At 59.6% G+C, this 17,818-nt stretch overlaps 2 protein-coding genes across 3 annotated transcripts; one reads left to right on the top strand and one right to left on the bottom strand.

Moving 5' to 3' along the window:
- Positions 1-687: 687 nt before the first annotated feature.
- NECAB3 (N-terminal EF-hand calcium binding protein 3) lies at positions 688-17,468 on the bottom strand. 2 transcript variants are annotated; one of them, XM_068565843.1, is made up of 13 exons: positions 17,293-17,468; positions 15,239-15,263; positions 13,586-13,694; positions 12,581-12,606; positions 12,286-12,383; positions 4,191-4,327; positions 3,475-3,593; positions 3,273-3,352; positions 3,115-3,168; positions 2,471-2,583; positions 2,225-2,358; positions 1,617-1,708; positions 688-1,519 (listed from the first exon to the last, which is right to left on the bottom strand). In XM_068565843.1, the coding sequence occupies exons 1-13, from the start codon at positions 17,407-17,409 to the stop codon at positions 1,502-1,504; spliced, it is 1,122 nt and encodes a 373-aa protein (XP_068421944.1). In that variant the 5' UTR covers positions 17,410-17,468; the 3' UTR covers positions 688-1,501. The 2 variants fall into 2 exon arrangements, with proteins under 2 accessions (XP_068421944.1, XP_068421945.1); XM_068565844.1 differs by having other exon boundaries at positions 2,225-2,302.
- On the top strand, positions 10,339-11,076 carry ACTL10 (actin like 10). Its single transcript, XM_068524935.1, has one exon. It carries the CDS (start codon positions 10,339-10,341, stop codon positions 11,074-11,076), a length of 738 nt encoding a protein of 245 aa, XP_068381036.1.
- Positions 17,469-17,818: the final 350 nt, after the last annotated feature.

Genomic DNA, 17,818 nt, shown 5'->3' with positions numbered 1-17,818 from the left:
CCTCAGCCCGCCTCTGGGCTTCCTTCAGTTCTAAGAGGCAAGCTCTCCTCCCCCTCAGAGCCTGAACCTGTGCATTTCTTCTGCCTGAAAACTCCTGACCCCAACACCCTCCAGACCAGGTCAGAGGCCAGCCTCTGCCCTTGTGGTGCTACGTGCCTCCCCTTTAGAGCCCGCATCCTATGTAGCCACCTCTCACCTCCCTCCATGTTGGTCACCTCCCTCCACGCCCCAAGTCCCTTCCCCCAGGATGGCTCAAAGGAGGGTCCACCAGTAGCTGGTAGGACCGACTCAGCCATTGTTCTCCTGGAACTGCCCTATGGCTCTGTCAGATGGTAGGGGTGGTGACAAATCCAGCCTGGAAGGGCGGGGGAGGTTCTGTCTGGGGACAGGTCTTCTCACAGGGATCGGCCATGCTATTTGGGACCCTGAGAGGGCTCTGTGGCCTGTCCCCAGCTCCATACCACACCCTGTTGGCAAAGGAAGGGGGGGTGAAGCTAGAACCCCAGGATCTGGGGTGGATTAAGGCAGAGCCCATGTCCATTCTCCTTTCCCAGGAAAGACCCTAGGACCAGGGTTTGTGGGGTGAGAGGAACCTGAATTGAGGAAACCTGGATTGGCCGTGATTAAGTTCCCACTATCAGCAGGAATGGGGGCCTGGCCTTCTTGCCAAGAGAGAGGACACGATGCCAGAGGTGACTACTGCCTTTATTGCCTCTGTGCTGGGGTCCTGGGCTGGGGTTCAGAGGTATCTGGGGGCAGCAGGTGACTCTGGAGCCAAATTATTGCTACTTAGCAAGGTCACCTTGGGGCTTCCCATAGTGCCCTTAGTATGGGTGGGCATGAGCATGCAAATGATATGCAAATGACATGCAAACCAACCCAGGATCCTGCAGAGGGCTCTGGTGCAGCCACAGGTGCTGAAAGAGTCAGGAGCCTGCCAGCCCAGGAGGGTGATGGGGACACCCAGGTCCTTGCAGACTGCAGACTGATCCAGTCCAGCCTCGGGAGTCGAGGTTCGGGGGTATGGACAGTCCCTGAGCATCAGCCCTGGTTCTGCTGCTGGTAGGGGAAGAGCAGAAGCCTGGCCCCAAGATAGCAAGCAGAAAGCAGGCACCCAACTAGGTAGCCAGACAGCCCAAGGCCCACTCAGAGAGGGAAGGGACCTGCCCTGGGTCACACAGCAAGGCAGGGGCAGAGGGGACCAGAATCCAGGCCTCCTGAGCCAGACAGATGCCAGAGTGCCTCAGAGGCCAAAGCTATGAGCAATAAAATACACTGTTAAAGAAAGAAATACAAAGCAAGCAGCCCAGTCTCTGATCCCTGGGCTGAGAGATTCTCCGCCAGCTGGCTCTGGGAGGGGAAGCCTCTGAGAGCCAGGCCCCAGGTATAGGAGGTGGCAGCGTTCTTGGTCTTGAGCTGAGCTGACCAGTCCAGAAGCTCCAGAAGGAGACAGGCAGGGCTCCAGGGTCCTTGGCTTATGCAGGTCAGGCTCAGTTATTATTCATAATCCACCAGGATGCTGAGGGTCAGAGGTGGGGAGTCAGAGGCCATCAGGTGCCCACTGCCCTTCCCACCAGTTCCCAGGGCTGTGGAGAGCGTTGGGAGCTGAAGCCCACCTGGGAAGAACACAGTGGTGAGGGTGTCTGGAGCCTGCAGGTGGTCAATGAGGATGCGCTGGAAGGCCTTACTGCAGGCGGACTGCTGGTGTCTGGGGAGGGCCGCAGAGTGGACCAAGGCTGGAGCTGGTCCCCAAGGATCAGGGCCACATGGTTAAAAGCTCCCCACTCCCACCCAGTCCTGCTGCCTGGATTCAGATCTGAGTCCTTCCTCATAGTGGCTCTGAGCCTCAGTTTTCTCCTCTGTGAAATGGGGACAATAGTGTCCACTTCACTGGGATACTGGGAGGATTACATGAAATAACACACACGGCGTGTGGCATAGGCCCTATGCCATAGGGTGTGGCCCAGTGGTAAAGGTGTGTATTCATTGAGCACCTACCTTGTACCTGGCACGGTGTTCAGTTCTTTACATGTCATCTCATTTAGGTGATAAGAGGATGGAACTATGATCACTCCCATTTTGAAAAGGAGGCCACTGGGGCTCAGAGGGGTAACTCTCCTGAGGTCACACAGCCAGTGAATAGGAGAGGATGATTTGAACCCAGGCTTGACTCACTCCAGGGCACATACTCAATAAACATTAGCTGTTAGACCACCACTCATACCTTCTCCAGGAGGCCTCATCCTGCCAGAACTCGTACAGGGTGAAGGAGGCATTGTCCAGCATCTTCTGGGCAGACACACTGCAGGGCCAAAGAGACGGCCAGGCCAGGCCTGGGCTGCCACCACCTCTGCCCACCTAGCCAGGGGTGTCTAACGAGAGCCCTGACCCAGGACGCTCAGTCCCAGCATTCCTCGTGCTCACCCCCCACCCCGACCCTGGCCGGCCCACCACCCGGCTGAGGACTCACTGCAGGCAATGGCTCTGGGCCCCTGTGAAGTCCACGTAGCAGCACAGGGCATGGTGGAAGTCCTGCAGGGCTTCCTCTGCCACCTGCACCTGCCTTTGGGCCACGAGGATGTGCTGGCAAGAGAGGCAACCTGGTCAGCTGGGGTGGGGTAGGGCAGGGCATGGGGTGAGGGACTGCTGTGGCCTCTAGGACGACCCCGCCCTTCTTGGCCTGCACCAGACCCAGCCAACCCTGAGGTCGGGCTCCTGCCCCAGCCTGGCCCCCAGCTTCCCTGACTCCATCCTCCTCTTCCCATCGCCAGGGTTGCTGCCTTGATCCAGCCACTGTCCCACTCTCCTGCAGTATGGCACCCCTTCCTCCTGCCCCCTTTAGCCTCTGTCCGCACTGCTCCAGACCCAGCTTTCAGAACTGTAGACAAGGGACACTGACGCCCAGGGAAGGACAGAGTTCTGCAGGGTCACAGAGCAAGGGCCAGAACCCAGCACCTGCCTGCCAGGCCCAGGGGACAAGGGCTGGGTCAAGCCTGGAGAAGGGGGCATATGTACAAGACAGAGGCTGGGGGCAGCTGGCCCTGTGAGCCTCCTCACTTCATGATCTCCTCCCGGACTCCCACACCCAGCTGCCTGCCCCTCTCACACACTCACCGAGTTGGGCCCCTTGGTAAACTCCTCTTCGTGCAGGGGTTCCAGCCGGGGGGCCTGTGAGGGATGCAGAGCGTGGGCCAGTTCCCTGGCGTGTGCCTGGCTTGCGTGGATTCCCAAAAGGTCCACAGGCACAGGGTACTGGCCACACGGCCACTCACCTTGCACTCCAGCTGGTCGATGAGCTCCTGGAGACGGTTGATCTGGAGCCGCCAGTGCATCTCAGCCTCTGAGCTCTGCCCTGGGGGTCAGGCACGGGCCCCCTCAGGCTGGGGGCTTCTTGGGATGAATTGAGGGAAAGTGGAGGAGCAAACACTGGGGCCCTGGGGGATGCCGTGCCCTCCCATCCCACCGCAGGCACACCTGTGTCAGAGGAGCCAGGAGACCAGGTGGGTGACCGACTGACACTCCGCAGGGCCCTGCGCCCTGCCCGCCGGCTGCCACGGGGCCTGCTCTGCACCTCCACCCTCTCTTCATCTGACCTGAGGGGAGTGGAGGGTCAGCCCACTGCTCCCAGACTCACGGGGCCAAGCACTGGGGCCCCAGCACGGGCCTGGGTGGGTAAGACAGGCTTCCCGGGACACTGAGGCCCAGCCTCAAAGCCAGCCACCCCTGCTCACCCCCTCTTGGCCTCCCTGCCTAAGAACAAGAATTTGGGGGCTTCCCAGGTGGTGCAGTGGTTGAGAATCTGCCTGCCAATGCAGGGGACACAGGTTCGAGCCCTGGTCTGGGAAGATCCCACATGCCGCGGAGCAACTGAGCCCGTGAGCCACAATTACTGAGCCTGCGCGTCTGGAGCCTGTGCTCCGCAACAAGGGAGGCCGCGATAGTGAGAGGCCCACGCACCACGATGAAGAGTGGCCCCCGCTTGCCACAACTAGAGAAAGCCCTCGCACAGAAACGAAGACCCAACACAGCCATAAATAAATAAATTAAAAAAAAAAAAAAGAATTAAAAAAAAAGAATTTGGGCTCCAGGATGCTAGAACGTGGAACATGATAAAAGCTGAGGGCCTTGACACATGGAGATAAGGGGCATTCATGAACCGGACCCGCAGGTGGGCAGAGCTCCTCACACACCGTGGGCTATGGGCCTGGGCCTCCAGGGTATCTGACGCCCCCTCCAGCGAGCTCTGCAGGGCTTGGAGCTGGCTCACCGTCTCCCGCAATAGGAAGCGTGTCACAAACTGGTCCACCTTGGAGGCCCGCTCATACTCCTGGGGGCAGAGGGGGCATGGTCAGCATCTCCTGGCTCCAAGCATATATTTCTGAATGGGGAGCTGCCCCCTGCGCCCCATCCGCTGCTCATCAGAGCAACAGTGGCAGCCTAAAGAGCAGAGGACATGCAGACCTGGCATAAGCAGAAAGGCGCTGGGACTCAGTGGGGAGCAGACCCCGGACCCCCTCCTTGTCTGGGCCTGGCCTCTCTTACTGGGAGGTATGAGGCCAGCTCACAGAGAAGCATCTGCCATTCTCTGGCCCTCAAGGCCCTTTCCCTGTTGGGGCTCCCACCTTCAGCCAGTGAGGCCGCAGGCACAGCTAGACTGGGCTGGGTGGAGTGGGGCAGGGCAATTTTGACGCATGAGGCAAAATGACAGCGTGATATGGCACCATACTCACCAGCTGGCCCCAGACTCACAGTCTTAGTATTCATTCATTCATCCATTCATTCATTCACTCATCCATGCAACAAACATTTACTGAGCACCTCTTACTAGGAGCTGCAGATACAAGACGGCAGGTTGCTGGCCTCACACACACACACCCCAGCACTGATCCCCGTCTACACTGCCATTTCCCCCCAGCCCTTGCCAAGGCAGGCAGAGACAGGGAGGCCCACCATGTGCCAGGCCCTGTGCTGCCCACCTGGAATGCTCAGAGACTCCCCAGCTACCTTCATCTCCTTGTGCCTCAGTTTCCTCACCTATAAAACAGGGATGGTAATAGCCATCTCACTGAGCTGTTGAGAGGCTCCAGTGAGTTATCTCCTACATAGGGCTCAGCCTAGTACCTGGCACATGAGTTCTCAATAAAGAACTGCCATTGTTTTTATTGTCAAACATAATACTAACAAGAAACCTGCCCACTCCACCTACACACGCAGTACAGGGTGGGAGTCCTGGGGAGCTGTGGTGCCCCCCTCCACAAGGGGCTCCAGAGGCACCCTACATCAAGGGCTTCGTCTTCTGCCCATGACCTGCCTCAATTCAGCCATCAGATAGGCAGGGACAGAGTGGGGGCTGGGACCTCTCATTCTCAGACAGGCCAGTGGTTTCTCCAAGCCTGATCTCTAGACTTCCTGGCCGTTCTTTGAGCTTCCTGAAATCCTTCCAATAAATTCCCTTGCTGGTGCTTAAGATGACTGATCAGTTTCTGTTGTTTACAACCAAAGAACCTGGCTGACACAAGCACCCATTCTGCGTCAGGCCCTGTTTCTAAACAGAGTTACATTTAATCCTCGTAATAATTTACAGGAAACATAATTGACCCCGTTTTGCATATGAAAAGACTGAGGCCTACAGAAGTTGATTACCTTGGCCAAGGTCACACAACTAGTTAGCGGCAGAGTCAGAATTCAAACCCAGGTCACAGAAATTCCTCTCCTCACCACTAAGCACCTTACAAGCATCGCCTCACTTATGTCATTAGCCCAGTTTTACAGCTGAGAAACCAAGGCCAGAAGTCACAGACAGAGTAAATGGAGCTGAGATTGGCCCGTGTGTTCTAGGAGGAGCAGCTCGGAGCCTGGAGCTTGTTAGGTCGACCCATGAGGTCACAATGTGGTCTCCCTGGGACAGAGCCAGGGCAGGGGACCCCCAGCCAGAGGGCAGGGCAGAGGAAGCATGGGCCGGGCCCCCCAGTGGTGACCAGCCCTGCTATGGGAAACAACAGTTCCCACAAGAGGACCAAAGTGCCCAAGCAGGCCCGCAAGGAGAGGCCACCTGACATGGACAAGGCCTGGCGGAAACAGCAGTTCTTCAACCACCTCAAGTGGAAGAAGCCGAGTGTGAGTCCCAGGGGGCAAGGGGCAGATGGAGTTCAGGGGACCTGGACAGGTGGACAGGAGGGGATGCTGGGACTCTAGGCCTCGTGGGGCATGGACGGGGTTAGGGAACCCCTTCTGAGGATGAGGATCCCAGGAACCCACGTGGGTGTGGATGGGGTCCTAATAACCCAGAAGGGAGAGCAGGTATTCCAGAAACCAGGAGGTGGATGAGACTTGGGAGCCTAGGAGGGGGAGCAGCAGGGGATTCTCCCAAACCTGGACAGATGGGTGGAGGTCCTGGCATGGCGAATCAGCCCTAGCTGGTGCCACTGGGGCTATGGGCACAGGGAGTTCCCTTATGCCCCCTTTCCATTGCCCCTCCTCAAGTGGGCAGAGGCCCTGTACCGGGGCCGGGGTGGGTGAGGGTCTCAGCATCGAGGCTGGGAGGGCAGGCAGCGGATTTCATAAACGTGACCGGAGTGAGGTCTCAGGAGGTCAGCCTGGCGGGGGCGGGGGTGAGGGTTTCCAGAGGGGAGGCAGGGTTCCGGGCGAGGGGGGCAGGGTGCCTGCCTCCCCCACCTCCCCCTGCCAGGGCTGGGAGGATGGCAGGAGTCCCGGAAACGTAGAGGGGGCAGGGTCCTGGGAGACAGAACCCGGGTGGGTGAGGGTCCCCGATAGGAAGGTGGGGCGCGCTCTTTCCCCTCACGCCCCTGCCCCACCCCCAGACCAAGATCTTGCTGCTTTTCCCCCTGGACAAGCGGCAGCAGCTAGCCGAGGCGACGGCAGGCCCCGGCGCGCGGCCCAGGCGGGCGGGTGAGGACGCGGCGGCGCCCGCGTTGCAAGGTGCAGGCGACGGCGCTCAGCGGCGGGACGGCGCGCAACGAAGACGATCCTAGTCCAGCTGCTGCTGCTGGACGCGCGGCTGCAGGAGGAGGGGCGCCGCGTGGCGGGTGGGCCCGGGGGCGGACCCGGCGCAGGGGGGCGGGGCCAAGGCCGCGCATGGCTGGCAGTGGTTCAACGCCGGTCTGCTGACCGAGAGCAAGGCGGGCGGCTACGCGACCCTGCCTAGGAGCAGCCGAGCAAGCGGCGCCGCGGCCCTCGCCCGCGGCACTGAGTGCCTGGCCCGGACCTCCGGACCACAGTCCATACCAATAAAGAGCGCATAGCAACCCTGGCGCTGTAGCCCTGTCTGAGGCATCGGGGCCTAGAGCCGGGGTGGGGGAAACTGAGGGCCTGAGCGAGACGGGGGAGAACAGGCGCATTGAAGGCAGAGCCACAGCCATGGCCTGGAGACAAGGCTGTTTTTGCCTCCTCCCTTCTTGTGACCCAAGAGTCAGAACCCCTATTCCGGGCTGGCGGTGGTGGGGGCGGGGGCACCCTGCCACAGTGGAGGGAGGCTGCTCCTCTCCCCTCCAGCGCCAGGCCCGGGTCAGATCCTGACGGCTCTGCAGGCCCAATGGAAGAGAGCTTGGGCAAACCCAGGCTTGGCCACGCTAGGAGGAGGGGCCTGCTTCCAGCAGAGGCCAGGCAGCTCCAAGAGTCTCCAGCACTCACAGGTCCTTCTTAAGCTGAGGGAAGGTCCCAGGCAAAAAGCCACCACCTTGGGGAAGAACTGTGAAGGTCTCATGGTCAGCATAGTTTGAGCCTTAGACTCACGTTCTGCCTGTGAGAGCACCCAGGAGGAGAGGCTGGGGTCCCTGGTCCTCTGACCCCTCCCTCCTAACCCACTCTGCTTGGTAACCCCCAAGGCACCTCAGTCACTTGTCTCCCAAATCACCCTGTCCCATCCTCTTCCCCACATTGCAACCAAAGGCTTCTTCCAAACCACTGATCTGTAGGGCAGTTCACGCTCCCGCTCATAAGCTCACACTGGTTCTCCGCTGCCCACAGGGAAACACCCAAACTTATTACTGGGATGTACAGGTCCAGACCCCCAGCCTCGGTCTTCGCCTCTAGGGCTTCTTAGTGACTTCCACCCTCACCCCTGCTCTGGCCATATTGCCACTTGTGGTCTTCAATTCGAGGTTCACCTCCCTAATTCACCCACAAGAGGCCCTGCACACTTTCTGTGGGCGGAACCCAGCTGCTTCTCTCTCTCCTGGGTCCCAAACCCAGCTCCAGACCCTACTCCCTCCAGCCCTGCCAAACCTGCAGCCTGCATTCCACTGGAGACCAACATCAGAATGCCCCCTTTGGGGGCAGATGCAGCAGGAGTGAAGGTCCCAGTTCACTAAAACCACAGGCACAGCTTCTGCTGAAGATACACTTTTGTCAGTGTCAACACGACATCACCTGCATCAGGCTGGAGGCTGTACTACCCATAGCATCTCCCCTGCTGCCTTGTGAGAACTGGCCCTTTGCTACCATCCACATGGTTACAATCAGGGCAACCACGTTCCTCAATGTGGCCACAACTCCTGGCATAAGCAACTGGCCCAAGCTGGTCCTATCAGCCCCTTCCCTGGGTCTGTAATTTAGGAGCTGTAGGAGACTATGTTTTCTACAGGAACGTGCACAGGCTGAAGCCAGTCTTGAGAAGAATGTAAACAGAACGCAGAGCCAGTGCACATCTTGGGTCCCCCACAGGCCGGCAGTCAGGCCCTGATTCCAGTCTTTTCCTAAAACCTGATTTCACCCTTGCCTTGGTATCCAGTAAGACATACAAGATCCTTGTGATAAAAGTCCGTATTTTAGCTTAAGCTCACCGGAATGGGTCTTCAACTTGCAACCAGAATGATCCTAAAGAGAATAAAGAGACTCTGCAGAGACAAGACGTGGACTATTTCCTGTGTGTGAGGACGACCGCATTTCGGAGGAAGTAACTGAGCCCAGAGAGAGATTAGGACTTGCTCAGTGCACAGTGAGTCAGCCTCAGAACTGAGTCACAAACTCAGGTCCACGTTTGTAAGCCCCTGAAGGTAGGATCCCTTTGTGGGCTACCTGGGCCCTTGAAGGCTAAGCACACAGAGATCTTCAGGGGGGCTGGAGATCCATGATTAAGAGCTTTCTCTTCAGCGTTGAGAGGGAAGGGGCCGCACATTTGGCCAGCACACATCAGATAATCCGAAGTGGTTTGGGGAAGGAATCAAATTGGTTGGACTGAGCGGCTGAGGCCAGACCCCTGGATGTCAAAATCACTGCCCTTGACCCTGTCCCAGGAGAGAGGATGGGTCTGGGGCGTTTTCATCAGGGTAGAGGCTGGGAAAGCACAGCAGGTGCTGAGAACTGAGGTCACAATGAGTCCAAGTTCTTTTCCTTCCTTCTCTGACCACCCCCTCCCAACTCCACGACCAGGAACTACAATACTTCTGTCAAGCCCAGTTGAGAAGTGCCAGGAGACCGCCAGGGTCTCAAGGGCTGGGCTGGACTCCTGGGTCCCCAAGGGGGATATATGTCCGGAAAACATTGCCACAAGGCCCCTTCATTCTCAGAGCTGCTCCTGGAGGCTTCTCATCTCTTAAAGCGGCCCTCTCATCATCCACCTCAGCAAGGGATTAGGGGGCGGAGCCGCACCGCCCAGGCGAGTCCTCAGAGAGGGGGTGGGGCCTTGAGCCCGAGGAGGACCAAGAGGGACTGAGCCAGAGCCCAGTTAGGGCGGAGACTGACACTTGAACCAAAGGTCGGGCCTCAGGCCCAGGGTCGGAGCCAAGAGCTGAAAAGAGACCTCCACTCCGGCCAGAAGAGTGGGACTTCAGGACCAGAAGGCGGGGACGAAGGCCCATGAGGCAGAGCCAAGAGCTGAAAGGCGGGCCTCCATCAAGTCCAGCTGAGGCGGGGTTCTCACGCCGGGGGCGGAGCTTTGGGCTGAAGGGCGTGGCCGGCCCGAAGGTGGCGTCGCTGTCCGGGAGCCACCGGGTCCGCCGGCTGTCCTCGCTGGGCCGCGTCGCGGTGGTGGTGGACCAGGGCTCGGGCTTCACCAAGGCGGGCTTCGCGGGCGAGGAGCAGCCGCGCCTGGTACTGAAGAGCTCCAGCCTGGTACCCAGCTGGGACCGGCCCGTGCTGCCCGGGGCGCCCGGCTGCGAGCTGGCGGGCGGCGTGGCGCGGGCGCACCCCATCAAGCACGGCGTGGTGGTGGACTGGGAGGCGCTGGAGGGTCTGTGGGAGCGCCTGCTGGTTGGCGGCCTGCGGGTGTGCCCAGAGCAGTGGCCGGTGCTGGTGAGCGACTCGCCGTCGGCTCCGCCCGCGGGCCGCGAGAGGGTGGCCGAGCTGCTGTTCGAGGCCCTGGCAGTGCCCGCGTGCCACATGGCCAGCACCGCGTTGCTGGCGCTCTGCTCTGTCGGCGCGTTCAGCGGGCTGGCCTTGGAGGCGGGCGCGGGCGTGTGCCACGCCACACCCATCTATGCGGGCCACTCGTGGCACAAGGCCACCTTCCGGCTGGACGTGGCAGGCAGTACGCTGTCGCGCTACCTGCGGGACCTGCTGGTGGCAGCCTGCTCCGATCAACGACTGCATGCCCTGCCCCGCAAGGTCATCACACAGCTCAAGAAGCACAGCTGCTATGTGTCGCTGGACTTCGAGGGTGACCTCCGTAACCCTGCCCGCCACCATCCTGTCAGTTTCTACTTAGGCAATGGGTGCTCTGTCTGCCTCAGCAGCGAGCGCTTCCGCTGCCCGGAACCCATCTTCCAGCCGGGTCTGCTAGGCCAGGCTGAGCCGGGACTGCCCACCCTGGCTTTCCGGGCACTGCAGAGGATGCCCGCAACACTACGGACACGGCTGGCCAACACCGTGGTGGTGGCCGGTGGCTCCACGCTTTTCCCTGGCTTCACTGAGCGCCTGGAGATGGAGCTGGAAGCCCAGTGCCGGCGGCATGGTTATGGGGCACTGCAGCCTCGCCTGGTGGCCAAGCCCGGGCGTGGCACAGCAGTGTGGACAGGCGGCTCCATGGTGGCCTCACTGCGTTCCTTCCAATGCCACTGGATGACCCGGGCCATGTACCAGGAATGTGGCTCCAGGCTGGTGCACGAAGTGTTCAACTGACTCACGTTGGACTGGAGGGGGTGGTGCCACGATGGGGGGGTGCAGAGGCAGACAACTGGCAGGCTGAGCTGCAGCTCTATCAGAGCCATTGAGTGCCAGATAAAAGGCTCAGTGATTGGAGCTGGCAGAGTCATGTGGTGATGGGTCACCCTCTACCCCTTTCTGGGCCAGGAGGAGGTGGTCAGGACCCCTGGGGCCCTTACTTTGACCTGCAGTTTGAATCCCCACTAACCAGTGCCAGTTCAGAGAATGCCAGTCTAGGGGCCCACCCCCAGGGCCGTTTCCATGGCAACAAGGAAGGCGATGCCCCCACTTGTGTCCAGGCCACAGATATGGAAGTCATCATAACATACCAACCCCTCATCATATACCATTTGGATTCCCATCCCATGCCAGGCCCCAAGGGGTGACCCTTTGAAAAACTACTAAATCCCATGTGAAAGCAACCAGAAGGGGAAGCCCTGTCCTCAGCTGATCATCAACTTGCTGAGAGCCTCAAAGTGAGGTCAGGCACAATCCCAGGCCTGCTCACTTTTCCCTCCTCACCCGCTTAGGTGGAGACATTTCTTAAAAAGAACACAAAGGGAGGGGTGCCTTTCGATGTTTTTCAAATACCATCCAAGGGCCTGGAGCCCGGGCCGTGAGCACTGTTTATGCTTGTGCACACATGTCCATACACAGACACAAACACATGGGTGCACACATGCCTGCCTACTCACGCATGTCTTTAGGCTGCCGCCCCAACCAAGCTCCACACACCAGCACGAGCCTCTGGATGTGTGTGAGTGTGCCCTCCCCCACAGCCCATCCCTGCTGGGAGCTGGCCTTCATACCCCACAACAGTTAGGTTTGGTCAATAATAAAAACAGCAGCAGCAGCAGCTCCAGGTGTGACGTGGCTACTGCGTGCCAGGCAGAGGTCTCGGTGCTGGGAATGGAGTAGAGAACAAGACAGACAAAAACCCCTGCCTTCATTCTCGTTTAATTGTCACAACAAATGTCTGGAGGTAGGTTCTATTATAATGCCCAGTTTACAGATGAGGAAACTGAGGCCCAGAGAGGTAAAGATGCACAGCCAGAAAGTGGGAGCCAGGATTAGAACCCAGGCCTCTAGCTCCACAGCCCTGAGCCCAGTGGTGGAGGCTGCCTCAGCACAGCAGACACCCCCTGCCCTCATTTTGGGCCCCCCACCATCAGCCCCTCCACTCACCAGCTTGGTGGTGTCCATGGCAGTGAGCACTGCACAGTTCAGCGACTCCAGTGCAGCCAGCACAGGCCGATAGACGCCCAGGTGTTCAGAGAAGTAGTCTGAGGGCAGAGGAGGTGCTCAAAGGTTCCCAGACCCCCACCCCCCCAATGTGCAAGCTGGAATTCCCCAGCAGCCAACCAGGCCTCATACCCTGAGCCCAGCCGATCCTGTTCCATGGGACACCAGCAACAGCCTCTCATTCACACCCACCTGCCCAGGGGTCCCGGGAGACAAGAGCTCCCATGGGCCTACTCACCACACAGCTTCTCCGTTTCCAAATTGCTACAGGGAAAAGAGAAGGCACCCTTCAGACCCGCTGACGTGGGCCTGGTAAACTGGGACTTTGAAGCCAATGTTCCTCTCCTCTTCCTGCCCAGCTCAGGCTGACAAGGAGGCAACTTCTGACTCCACCCCAGGTTAAGTTGCTCAGTGGACAGAGAGGGGGAGCACGGGTACTATCAGCCCGCCAAACACTCTCTGAGGGCAAAATTTCAGTCCCACTGTCTGCCTCCAAGGGGGTTTCAGGCCGGGGAGGCAGATATGAACACAGGCCAGAGAGGAGTGGTTAGAGCTGGGAAGGGGGAGCCAGGTCCCAGGTCTGCAGAAATGCAGAGAAGGCATGGAGTATTACTTGGTAGGTCAGGGAGGGCTTCCTGGAGGCGGGGCTGCCTAAGTTAGTCCTTGAAGGAGAAGAAATCTGACTGGAGTATCTGGTGGTGGTGAGGTGGTAGTACTGCAGACAAAGGGTCCAGCCCAAGCCTGAGAACATGGGAGGGCATGGGAGCCTAGGATTTATTCTAAGGAGATGGGGGGGAAGGGAAGTGAGAGGGAGGGATAGCTGTGCATGTGTGTGCACCCATGTGAGGAAGCAGGAGAGAAGGCAAGCAAACTCGCACTAAGGCCTGTAGATGTGGAAGCACCTGCATCCATGGGTGGAAGCAGGCGGGGCCCAGCTGTCCCCAGGCATCCTCTGGTCCCTGCAGGAAGCGAGAGTTGGAAGAGGGGGCACCTGTGGGCTGAACCATAGGTGGTGACTCAGACCTGGCTATTTTGGGGTCCCAGCTGGAAGCAGTGTGATGAGCAAGGCTGGAGCCAGGGAGGGGGTAGGTGGGTGGGTAAAGTTGGCACTGAGCTCTGGCACCCCTCTCCCTCTGCCCCCCTCATCCTCCATAAGGAACCAAAGCAGCAGGGGACACAGTGGGGTTGGGACAGCCTGGCCTCACATCTACACGCGGTGCACACATCCCCCTCGAGTACTCACTCAGCGGGATGCCCATCAATACTGCTGAACAGCTCTCGCAGCTCCCCGGGGCTGAGAACCCCATCGGCAAAGTAATTCTGGAATTCTTCAAATGAGAGCTTACCATCATCTGGGAGGGGGGAGGTGGGGGGACAAAGAGCAGAGTCAGTATCCCTGACCCTGGCTGTACCCCTGCCACAAGATCCAGGCCCACTGAAGGCTTTGCAGCATCTCACAACCACCCAGCCAAGTGGAATGGGATTCTGAGCTTGATGGGAGGCCTAGCCATTGGGGACAAAAGGGCTGGGGTCCCCAGAGGTGCCCACTTAAGGCAACAGGGCCCACTTTGCAGGCACCCAAGGGACAGGGCAGTGCACATGTGGCACTGGGTACGGACTCAACGTTTGCCAAATGAAGAAACAAATGAACAACAGCCTGGGTCACAGTCAGATCATGGCAGGGCCAGATGTCACTTGGAGGACTTGGGGCTGGGTCTCTGCCCCACATGCTGGCCAGTGTGGCTCCAGGGTGGAGGGGACCTCCATGCTCTGGACCCAGGCCCTTCACAGAGAAGCCACAGGGAGTCAGATAAGATTTTCCTAAGAGTGGAGCCCCTGTAAGTAGCAGCAGGTTGGCTCAGGAGGGAAAGACCTCCCCAACACAGGGGACATGTAGCAGAGGCCTAGAGCGTTACCTGTGAGGTCTCTAAGCAGATGGGGTGGGGAGAGTGGAGCTGGGGGAGGGTCTGAACTTCCCCAGACAAGATGCTGTGATCCAAATGAGACCATGTGCCCTGATCAACCGGTTGGAACAAATGGTCTCCACCAATTTGAAGAGACCCAGGGAGAAGGGGCAAGGGGTGGGGACACAATCCTCTCTCAAGGAGGCTGAAACATAAACAGGTCTGAAGCCCCCAGCTGAAAGTGAGGTCAAGGCTGATGGGCTGTCTCAGCTCAGACCCTCCACTGGCCAATCAAGGCACCGTGGGCTGCTCTGAGTCATCTATGCGCAGCAACCTGCCTGCAGGGTCCCCTAATGGCTCCTGCTTTAGCTTTCAAGGTTTTGCCAGACCAGAGTCTGAGACTGCCCAGGACGCAGGGCAGGAGGAGCTGATTCCCTGGACCTAGCTTTATCCTGCCCAAGCCCTCCCTGTGTCCAGATGGTTGGTAATGTGGAAAGTTACTGAGCACTCTAAAAATCTAAGATAAAATCCCCCACAGGGCCTCATCTCCATGACCGCACCCTTCCAAGCCCCTCACACAGGGAGCCTGGGACCAAGCATCACGTTAGACCTGGGTTCAAGGCCCACCACCTCAGGCAGCCTGCTTTACCTCTCTGGGCCCCTGCTCCTTTGTCTGCGAAATGGGGTGAAGAATTCTCACTAGCTTGCCGTTGTGAGGACAACATAAGGTTATATATGAGAAGTACCCCTCAGTGTGCCAGGGCACTCCAGCCTCTGGCTAAGTTACATGTCCTCCACTCTCCATCCTGCCAAACTTAATTCAAAACAACACTTCCTCCGAGAAGGACACCTGGGTTCATTCTCCTGATTTGGGTCCTCTAAAGATTTTTCTCCATTCTAGACTGTGCCCCCAAACCCCAACCCTCCCCTGAGCCTACCCGATGTCCGTCACCCGTCCCCCCACTGTGGGACCCAGGGGAAGCCACACTCACCATTCTTGTCTGCTCTGCGGAAAACCTAAAGGACAAAAGAGCATGGATGGGAGCTGGGAGCTGGGAGGCAAGAGGCCCCCACCCAACTCAGCAGAGCCCCAGATGGCTGGCCTGCCCCCTGCGTCTCCCTTCCTCCTGCCCAGCATGGTCCCAGCTCCCTGCCCAGCTCGGCCCTGCAGGAGCTTTTCCAGCAAGGTGAGCACAGGAAGAGCACACAGCGGGCCCCACTGCTTGCTCACTTCTCCTGCGGGCCTGGCCTTGTGGGGGGTGCTCCAAGCCAGCTCTCTGCACCTTCACCTCCCACACCCAGAGTCAGTCCCAAGTTCTGTCTGATGCATCAGCCCTCGAACGGTCTCAGCTTGAGGAAGGTGGGGAGATGGGCCAAGATGCGGCCTGAGTATCCTGGGCACCCATCCCAGACCTGATCCCCAACTCTGCTGTGTGGTTATGGTCTGTCACAGACTCTGCCCACTCCGGGCTGTGTCTCTGTGAGCTTGTTGAAGACCCTGACATGCAGGCAGTGGCTAGTCCTTTCTTTGTGGGTGCCTACTTTCCCACTAGCACACAGGGGAGCAGCCCAGGGTTAACCCTTCCAGGGCTGGGGCTTCCTATGAGGCCGACTCAGTATGAGGGTCTTGGGCAGGCCTGTGTGCGCGTGTGTGTGTGTGTGTGTGTGTGTGTGTGTACGTGCAAGGGTGGACAGACTGTATTCATGGAGAAGCAGACAGGAAGGGCAACAGAGGCAGCAAGAGTGGAGCAGAGTCAAGACTTGGTCCCTGTCTCCCCTAGGGACCAGAGACTCCCAGGTCACCCAAAGCAGCCCAGCAAATAGGAGACCAGCAGGCCTGGCAAGGAGGGGCAGGCCAAAGCCTGGACAGAGAGCCCCTATCAGCTCCAGGTCCTGAATACCTCTTCCCTCTGGCTGTTTTCTTGGGTCAGTGAGGCTCGGGGATGAATGTAATCCCTAGCCAGAAGCCTGACTCAGAGAAGGTCTGCCACTGGCTCGGGGTCCACACAGCAGCCCAGTAGCCTGGAGATACAGGGGGCTGAGAGTGGGGGAGGGGTACTAAGCTGAGAATGAGGACACCTAGGGCCACACCCTAGTGTGCCCCTGCCTCCATGTGTGATCTCAGATATATCCCTAACCCTCCAGGCCTTGGTTTTTCCATCTGGGGAGTGGGAGGGTCAGGTCCCTTCCAGCCGGGAGGACTGTGGCCAAGTGCTGAGTCACTAGGGACAGTGGGGAGGGGGCAGGAGTACAGCCTTTCCCACTGGCAGGGACCTCTGGGAGTGGGGGAATGAGAGGCACAGGACGGGCTGAGGGCTGGGGTGAAAGGTGGGGAAGAGGCTCAGGGCAGTGACCGAGGTCGGGCCAGGCTGCTCCACGCTGGTGTCCATAGGGGCTGCAGGGCCACCTGCCAATCAGGAGAGGGTGTACAGACCACAGAGAATGACTGTGGGCAGCCCCCACCAACTGTGGGATCCTTGGGTTGGATCTAAGGGACTCTGGGGACAGCACCAGGTCAGGAGTCAGGGGACTGCTTCCTCTTCCAGGCCCCCCTGCCTGGGTCAACCCGGCCTCGGGGCACCGTGACTGCTCCTGTGATCAAGGGTCGACAGCCCGCCCCCCGCCCCCGGCCAGACACATACATGGGGTGGTTCTGGGTTGGGGGGCAGGAGGGACAGTGACACTGAACCAGAGACAAGGAGAGATAAGGAGAGAAAGAATGAGAGACAGAATGGGACACAAAGGCTGCGAGATAAAGATAAGGGAGACACACGGAAACAGAGACAGCAGGGTCAGAGAGAGATAGTGAGAGAGGCAGAGACCCAGAGGCAGAGGCAGGGTCCCCAACAGACCTGGAGGAAGAGAGACGGACATAGAGACAGGGAAAAGCAGAGTGAGAGAGCCGCAGAGACGGGGACAGGCAGAGAGTGAGAGACAGAGTGCAGGGAGACACAGGGAGAGATACGACAGAGACCTGGAGAGACACCGCGAGAGACACCACCCCCAGGGCCACAGCGCCGGCGCCCCCGGCCCGCTCCCCACTCACGTCTTGGAAGAGCGCGTGTCCTGCGGGCCCGGCGGCCGGCGCGGGCGCGGGGGGGCGCGGGGGCTCCGGCGCAGGCGGCCGGATCAGGCATACGGTGAGCAGCCCCGCGCACGCCATGGCGCCGCCACCCGTTCGGCTCCGGCTCTATGCGGCTGCGGGCTCCGGACGCCACCGCCGCGGACTTCGGGGGACAGGAAGGTGGGGCGCCCGCCCATCGGCGCCGGCGCGGAGGCTGAGGGCCCCGCCCCCCGCGGCTCCGCCCCCGCCCCCTCCCGGAGGACCGCCGAGGCCCCCCTCCCAGCCCGGCCCGCGCGCTGGCCAGTCCGAGAGCTCGGCCCTCCGCCAGCCCCTCTCCAGGCCCTCAGCTTCCCCGTCTGGAAAAGGGGAGCAAACTCCAGCCTTTAGGGCGGCAAGAGCCGCGCAATGCAGAATTCCAACCACCGTTCACCTCCGCGACTCCCCATCTCCCGGAGAGGCGGCCACTGCGGAGTAAGGAGCCACCCAAGGGGTCATTCGCACCGGGTAA

The sequence above is a fragment of the Eschrichtius robustus genome, chromosome 16 (genome assembly GCF_028021215.1).
Source record: "Eschrichtius robustus isolate mEscRob2 chromosome 16, mEscRob2.pri, whole genome shotgun sequence".
NCBI classification, from domain to species: Eukaryota; Metazoa; Chordata; class Mammalia; order Artiodactyla; family Eschrichtiidae; genus Eschrichtius; species Eschrichtius robustus.
Note: the sequence above shows the minus strand (reverse complement) of the source record. Positions and strands in the feature narration are given on the sequence as shown.